General features: G+C 37.6%; 1 protein-coding gene and 1 non-coding gene across 10 annotated transcripts in view; one reads left to right on the forward strand and one right to left on the reverse strand.

Annotated features, from left to right (window-relative positions):
- Positions 1-6,904, reverse strand: part of LOC111342799 (STE20-related kinase adapter protein alpha) — a 32,153-nt gene extending 25,249 nt beyond the window's left edge. For 2 of the 9 annotated variants that reach the window (XR_015994069.1, XR_015994070.1), the window contains exons 1-3: positions 6,602-6,904; positions 987-1,055; positions 516-624 (exon numbers count right to left, since the gene is read on the reverse strand). Coding sequence is in view for 6 of the 9 variants with exons in the window: in XM_088741370.1 (XP_088597496.1) it covers positions 516-624; positions 987-1,055; positions 6,602-6,649 (226 nt within the window). In the remaining 3 variants the exon portion in view is untranslated. Of the gene's footprint in view, positions 1-515; positions 625-986; positions 1,056-1,178; positions 1,498-1,894; positions 6,477-6,601 lie in introns of those variants that run through there. The other 7 variants (XR_015994068.1, XM_088741374.1, XM_088741370.1 and 4 more) reach the window with 6 other exon arrangements.
- Positions 1,578-1,649, forward strand: Trnad-guc (transfer RNA aspartic acid (anticodon GUC)). Its single transcript has one exon. It is a non-coding gene; the product is annotated as a tRNA-Asp (tRNA).
- Positions 6,905-8,523: the final 1,619 nt, after the last annotated feature.

The following is an 8,523-nucleotide window of genomic DNA, read 5'->3' on the forward strand; positions in this document are numbered from 1 at the left end:
GAGTGTTGGTCCATAGAACCATTCTGAGATAGTTTTGAGGTAAACCATAAATTAACTGAGCCAACACCTGCACTGTAGAGGCTGACTTATCATTAGTAATTGTTCAAGGAAGGTAATTTTTCCCTTAGCATGAAAATGGCACAAACAAAGAAATTCTGAGTTCCCATGAGGAATCTCTGGGCACCCACACCCCTGAACTACGGAGTCTCTATGGAAATGATATGCCCATATTTAACACACATACTGTATGCTAAAAGGATTTACAATGTCGAAAGCCTAACATGAGTAAACAGATTAAGACAGTTGCAAGGTCACAAAACCAGAAATCGACTTGGATCATTGCAGCCTCACTATTTTCCCTTGTTGTCTTAAACAACACATATCTCAAGGCATCAACACACAAAGTTTGAAAAGATGTGGCCTGGCTCTATCTATAAAATGGAACACCACATGTATATACATAGAATAACATGTACACACAGATCAAAGCAAGCACATTTCATAAATCACTTTACCGATGAAGTTAAGGAGCTCATATTCCTGAGGATTTGGGAGACACACAATTCTTGATTGGCAAAGGTTCAAAACTTCCAATGACATTGTTTGCTGATTCGTAGATATTTGCTATTGGCAATAAACAAATTACCTTGAGTTTAACCTACAACGCATTCATAGCTGGGTCTTTTCTCTACTTACGGAAAGTAAAATAATAAGTATATTGTGAATGCTAGAATCAATAAAAGAAAAACACTAAAAAATTAATTTCTAACTGTATCACCTATATCACCCCATATCAATGTATTTTATATATCACCCCATATCACCCCTATATCACCCCACATCAATGTATTATACAATGCCAGCTTTAAGTTAAAGACCCCAGTTAAAATTTTTGGAGTTGATGGTCTACTGTCTACAGCAGATTCCCACAAATTACAATTAAAGTTTTCCATCTGTGTCTTGTATAGTTTTTAACCCTCACAAACCTGATTTGGAGGTTGATTCACAATTTCCACTGGTGAGACGGCTATCTGTGCCGTGTCAATGCAAATACACTAGAAAAGCAACAGAATATCGACAAGGTTGCTGTGAGGGAGATCGGCGAAGAGTATTAGCTAAAGTGCAGTTGGGAAAAAGCTACTGGCGATCTGATTAGCCTACATCAGTTTGGTACATACCAGGTGTGTCATGAATCCATGAATGTGAGCAGTGGAAACACCAATGCCGTTTTTGACTTACATGAAATCAGGCAAAAGTTTGAAACGAGCGATTACGCGCGTCCATGTTTGTTTTGAACAGAAAACCACTTGAATTTACCTTGACGTGTCAGTTCAATAGAAATAAAAAGTTTTGAAAAAGCAAAGGGCTATAAAATCTCTAACAACAGGAAATTGATAACGTTAATCAAATGAAGGAACTACACGGTACAAACTGGCCTTCGTTTTCAACAAATACAAATTCTATCAGTTGAGAAAGAGTTGATAGAAGACGAGTGAAAACGAATCCTTGGTCAGCGGAACGATTAAATTGTGATTAGTATTATAAATTCCTAAAAAGTTCCTGCGTCACTCGTGTAGTCCTCGGTAGTATAGTGGTGAGTATCCCCGCCTGTCACGCGGGAGACCGGGGTTCGATTCCCCGCCGGGGAGTATGGACTATATCTTTTTTTTTTTTCTTTTTCCTGCAAAGACTTAATTGCATATTCTTTTTTTTTTCTTTTTGTTTTTTTTTTTTTACCGAATTTTCGTCCTAGAATGACAATGATATATGCAGGTTTGTCTGAACAATAACACTAAAACGCGGCCTTCTAAGGTTAAAATAGGACAGGAAACTGAGGCACGCTATAGAGGTTGATAACCAGGAAGAAGGACATAAGATGCAATCTTGTCATCACCTGAAACCCATGGCTGTTTAATTTTGAAGTAACATCTAACGCTCTCTTCACCGATTCTGATCTCTTGGCGTTTATTCAAACGCGTTTCTTCTTTAGCCGTCATTCACCCGAGACAACTTTCCCGAGGAGTTAGCTCAAATTGTTTCCGGAGCCTGCGTGGTTTAGGTCAGCGGAGACCAAACATGCAAAAAACAAAAACAGAAACAAAAACACACACACACAAAAAAAACCAAAAACGCACAAAAAAATACAAAACAAAACAAAAAAACAACAACAACAACAACAAAAAAATACAAATGGCGCCTTGAGTGAAATGGTCGTGCACCCAAGGCATGCATGGTCAAGTGGTGGCTAGACTTTACAAAGAGGTGTGAGAAGTACCAGCATCTTTAACTCCGACCTCCAAGAAGATAAAAGGAGAAGTCATAAGCGGTAGTTAGAAAGCGTTTGGCTTCGATCTATGAAGAAAACGCCTTTAATTGCAAAATAAACGCTATCGACCTGATACTGCCGTCAGACTTGACGCAACATTTATTGCACAACATTTATTGCAGATCCTTTCCTTCGGTCCGAGAGAAGCTTATATGCCATAAAGAGCACCTTTTACACCTCACAGCTCAGATTTTAACGCTCCGTAAAGATTTTTGGAAGGAGAAGGTTGCCTCGGCCATCCGAAACCATATGAAAATAACCTTATGCTCCATTAATACGATCATTCTTAATTTAATTCATTGTAATATAAGACAGTAATTTTTTTAATGTTGCGAAGAATAAAAAGCTACCATTTTGAAGTGTGTCCCCTAATCTTGTAATCATATTATCAACAGCTCGCAAAAGTATTCAGTTTATGTGAAAAAAATTGTTAAGTGATCACGATGACATGACGTAGGCGACATCGGGTAGGAAAATGCTTCACAACCGTTGCATAATGAATGATCGAGGATGACTCTATCCATAAATCTGGTGAAGGCTGAAAATTTACCTGAGACCACTAAACAAAATCGACATCGAAGCTACACCAGGACACACATCAACATCTTTCATTTGATGATCTTACAAAGTTTTTTTTTTTAATTTTCTTTAATTGAGAAAGAATACAAAACAGTACTACACAGAACAAAAAATAAGCAAAACAGAGCAGAGAAAAACTGCAACAAACGCACCCAAACTAAACAAAACAAACGAAAGACCCCACAACATATCATTATGAGACCATATCATAGTGTGGTTCACATACCACCCTTCGATACAAATGAGTGTATAGCATACATGTACAATATTCCGGCGAGTTCAGAATGATCTTATGCACGTTCTTGCGACGAGGATGATAAGTTATTTCTGTAACATGACATCGGTCGCCATATTGTTTAGAGAGTTCTGATCCTCGATCCTTCAACATGATGAAGTTTAAAGCACTGATGGTTGCTTTTAATTTGGGCACAGAAAATCAAAATACATTTATGAAATTAAAGCATGATAACGAGTTGAGGAATAGCTGAACACGTGTGACAATTCTGATGCATTGGCGAACATGAGCATTCAGCGAGGCGGATTATCGTTAAGAGTGTGGTTGAAAGTTAATTATATCCTTATTAATTTTTCTTTTTTGAGGCCATATAATTTTTTTTTTTTTGTGGCCAGAGGCCATAAACTACGCGACAAAAATATTTTTACGTAGCCATAAACTTACAAACGTTGGGAAATTGAACATAAAGGCGGCTTAAACTTACTTCAGTTGCAACCCAAAAACTAGAAAACTAAAGAAAATCGAAATAAGAACATGAAAGCACGATATGGAGAAACGAGGAATATCTGCATATGCAGGACAGTGCTGATGCACTGATTAACATGAGCATTGTTAGTGAAGCAGATCGTTTTTACGAGTGTGGTTCAAAATAAATTATATCATTACTTTTTTTTATGGCCCTACTATATTATTACCTTTCTTTCGGTGGCCAGAGGCAATAAGCTACGTTACTCTTTATTAGACACTCGGTGCTGTTTATAAAATATTTTCACGTATACTTACATACGTTGGGAAATTGAACATAAAGGTTGCTTAAACATACTTCAGGTGCAACCCACAAATAATAAAACTAAAGAAAATCAAAATTAGAATATGAAAGCACGATGGAGAAACGAGGAATCTCTGCATATGTATGACAGTGCTGATGCACTGATTAACATGAGCATTGTTAGTGAAGCAGATCGTTATTACGAGTGTGGTTCAAAATAAATTATATCATTACTTTTTTTTTATGGCCCTACTATATTATTACCTTTCTTTCGGTGGCCAGAGGCCATAACCTACGTTACTCTTTATTAGACACTCGGTGCTGTTTATAAAATATTTTCACATAGACTTACATACGTTGGGAAATTGAACATAAAAGTCGCTTAAACATACTTCAAGTGCAACCCACAAATAATAAAACTAAAGAAAATCAAAATAAGAATATGACAGCTCGATAGAAAAACGAGGAATAGCTGAACATCTGTGACAGTGCAGATGTTCGATTAACACGAGCACTGTTAGTGAAGCTGATCGTCATTAGGAGTGTGGTTCAAAGTGAATTATATCATTATTGATTTTTTTCTTTATAGTGGCCAGAGGACATAAACTGCGAGACACTTGATTAGACTCTCGGTGTTCTTAAAAATATATTTGTTCACGTAGACTTACATACGTTGGGAAATTGAACATAAAATCCACTTACATTTACTCCAGTTGCAACCCAAAAATGAGAAAACTATAGATAAAAAGATTATAATGATATAAAATAATGCTTATACGCCTGATTAAAGCCACGCAAGCTAAATTTGATGAATCCACAATTTTTCCTATCACAATTGCAACCAATTTAACTGCGTCATTTCGCACAAAGTCCATTAGTCAATTCAGCAAACCCCTGTACACTTGCCATAATGGGGGGTTAAGAGAAAAATGCTACTGTATAAAAAAGTATCTTAATATTCAGTAATGGTGCTTCTCCCAGAATGAGAATTGTGATAGCTTCCATTAGACTTTTTGAGCGAGCAGGGATTTTCAGCCCAGATCGTCTGAGCCGGAATCAGGATAATTAGTTGCTTGTGCAGACAAATGCACAATTTGTTTAAGCCAAATATAGAACAATAGTCTCAATATTATGCGCGGAACCACGCCATGGAACAAGAGGTGCTTTCGGGAAGTCTCCCTGCACTGATACCAAACTCAAAGTTGAAACGAAAGTTCTTGGCAACCGCAACTGAATACAGAGAAAAGTTTTCAAGCCTCTCATCGATTTCCTAAAATCCTGAAAAACATATCGAGAATCAGTGTCCATAGACATAAGGTGGTTACTGCAGTGTTTATCGAAATAAGCAATTTCAATATTCCGTTCATGAAGAACAAACAGTCACAAATTTTCGTGTATTTGCTCGTTTACCTGCAGTTTCGGTAATATTTCTGTCCTTTGACTTCCAATCTCACCGGCAAATAAGATCATTTTCTGCATGATCAGAAAAGGAGATTTAAGCAATCTCATTAAAATTCAATTCGGTATTTAGAGTAAACCAGGCCTGATTGTTCTTCCGTCTTTGTTTTGACCACTGATCTTGCTTTTAATATATTCGTTGGCGATTACTGTATCTTAATTATCGCAAAATAAATAGCAAAAGAAAGACTTGCTTTGTGTATTTCACAATGTAAACAGGTAGGTCTAACTAAAATTTTTCAGCGATGTATTTAATTTCAGCGTGTAAAATGGGGATCGATAATTTCAATCCTTGAATTTACAATTCGGACAACAAAACAAACAAAGTATGCCAACTACCTACCCGGGAACACCTATATAACAGTATTGCCGTTAGCAAAGTGGATAAGATTCTTATGCAGGTCAGTTAAGCAAATACAGTGCAGCTGATGATGAAATCCATTCTAGACTGCATGATAAACGACCAACCGAGGACTGAACGACGTGCCCGTTCCACCCTGCGAAGAGACGTCGTGTATGCCTTTGAAGTCGATCGAGCGACTCAGATGGAATCCTCTTCGAACAAATTTGCATCTACGAATCATCTGAGGATCCAAACGCACTGAGAGCATAAAATCGTACCGCTCTTTAATTCCTGAATCACGATCGATATGAACATTACTCGTACGGAAGCTACCAAACATTTAAGCTCAACAGATTATCGCTGTGGTATGAAGTGCTTCAGTTAGCATGTAGAACTCGTTGCATCGAGTAAATGATGTTCCTCGAAGATGTTGGACAGTATTCATGAAGCTAGGCATGCATTTTAAGATCATTTCCATGATATTGATCCACCCTTGAAAGCCGGTTACAAGGCTTACTTGTTTGCTATGGACTATGAACTCTTACTATACTCTTATAACCTTTATGTTCTTTCGGATATAAATACATTAATTATAGTGCACCGCCCTTAGTAATACCTGACGGTCTTAGGCGCCGCAATGTGTAGCGAATTCCCACAATTTGGGATTTAAGTGGAAGACCAACCAGCGAAACTCAAAGAAGTCGATTTATGAGCCGAAGGTCTGAAATAACCCAACTTAGACACTTGCCAAACGAGGGCAGAAAAACAAACCCTATCAGCTACATGACTTTATAATGAGAAGCAGTCCTTCGATCTTCCGTGAATCGGTTTAATTTTGAAATGATAAAAAAATCACCCAAACTTTATTCAATAATTCAAAATATGACTCACCTCAACCTCACTATTCACCGAAGGTTCAGAAGCCATACGAATATCCATTCACAGGATTCAAATGCAAAAATTATCTTGCAACAGTACAGAGAGTTACGCACGTTCCATGCGCTGAGTCCCTGAGGATATGTAAACTGATCTCCCCTTCTTGGGTATACTGTGTAAAACAGAAAACCAGGATCCTTTCAGAATTCTGTGTTCAAGCAATAGCGATAGAAAAAATACATTAAAAAAAATCATAGATGATAAAATTCGAAGCACTGTTGTAAAAATATAAGGTAAAAAATATAAGGTAAAAAATATAAGGTAAAAAAAAAAACAACTAGTTAAAACATCAACAACCATATCATTCAGTGTTGCATGCAATTTTTGTAGAAAGTAAAACTCGATGTGTTGAACGAACAGTTCATACGAATTACCAAGAATTTTTAAATATTACTTCGTAAAACAATGGTGGACTTTCGCCCATGATGATTGCTCATTTATCTGAGTTCATACAGGTATATCTCAGGAATTGAGTTTATACAAGATTTGCAGAATGATATCAAGAAGTGCCAACAAATGTGGGTCAGTTAGCCCAGAGCCCTGCGTTTTCTTTGACTGTAACGGGAAAAAAATGCTCTGTCCGTTTGCCAGAGAAAATATATAGATATGCAAAAAACTTAGACACACATCTGTCACCGTGCATGCACGTGCGACTAGCTCAACATGGAAACGATCCAAGGCAACGAATACAATTTTACTTGGCGCAGACCGCCAGTGACCCTGTATGTGGTATAATATCAATTGATTGTTTGCCTAGAGCGTATTGAAATGAAACTGATGAAATCTCTGACCTTAAAACAGCTCCATCTTTTAAAAGCGTGGACAAGCTTAAACAATGGTAATCAACTGGCAACTTATAAGAGACTTAACCGCTAAGCGAAAAGAAGAAAGACATCCGTTGTCTAAGTGCAGACCCCAGTCAACGTGGGGTCCGAGGAACTAAATTTTGCAATAAGAAACTGATTTAGCTCATTAATCAACTAATTCACTAATTAATGTCATCAGAAACTTACGGAGGCGAGTCACGAACATTTTAAGTTACACTCCGTCTTGATGGCTCCGATTTACTTCTACTTTCCACTCGAATTAAGGAGATTACGTAATATGACAACAATAAAATGAAAGGCGAAGGGACGGACATGGGGAATTTGGCTTAAATTTCTTAGAAAGCACCAACCGTTTCGTGGCTCCTTAACATTCTAATAACAGTTCCAAGATCGTGCTTGAGCGCCAAGAATGTGAACTTAGAGTTCCACAAGCTCTTGCCAAGTGTGCGGGCAAGAATTCGATTTATTTCGTCCTACATGACCTTGGCATTTGCAGCGACACGGATTTACATCAAATTTTATCTATGGAAGGGGTAACTGAGAGTAACTTTCAGATTGCGTGTTTTAAAAGTGTCCTGGCATTTTGGTGGGGAAATTGTTACATAATTACAAGAATTTCCCTTAGTCTGAACTACTTTTTTTCGACCTTCTGTCTTACACGGTCTGCTTGGCCGTCCCATTTCCTGTTTTAGCTCTACACTTCATATCATACCTGGTGATAGCTTGGTTGACCAGACGCCTGAGAAAACGATAGAATTATCGACGCCGATTTTGCCGACGAAACCTACAAACTCGAGAGATGCCCTCTTTTGTTTTAACCGAAGATGGGCATTGATCAGCCCGTCACCTGTGTTGTAAATTTCAACATGACACGCAGCTGTCATTAATGTTTTTCAACTGGTTGACTTTGCCAAAAAAAAAAAACAAAAAAAAATTATATGTACTTCTATATTCATAGGGGAAACGTGCTGCTACGCGGTGTCTCTGCGACGAATGATTGACAAATTCTAATTTTAGCAAAAGTTCAAAGCCATCAAATGAAAGCCAAGG

The sequence above is a fragment of the Stylophora pistillata genome, chromosome 12 (assembly GCF_964205215.1).
Source record: "Stylophora pistillata chromosome 12, jaStyPist1.2, whole genome shotgun sequence".
NCBI lineage: Eukaryota > Metazoa > Cnidaria > Anthozoa > Scleractinia > Pocilloporidae > Stylophora > Stylophora pistillata.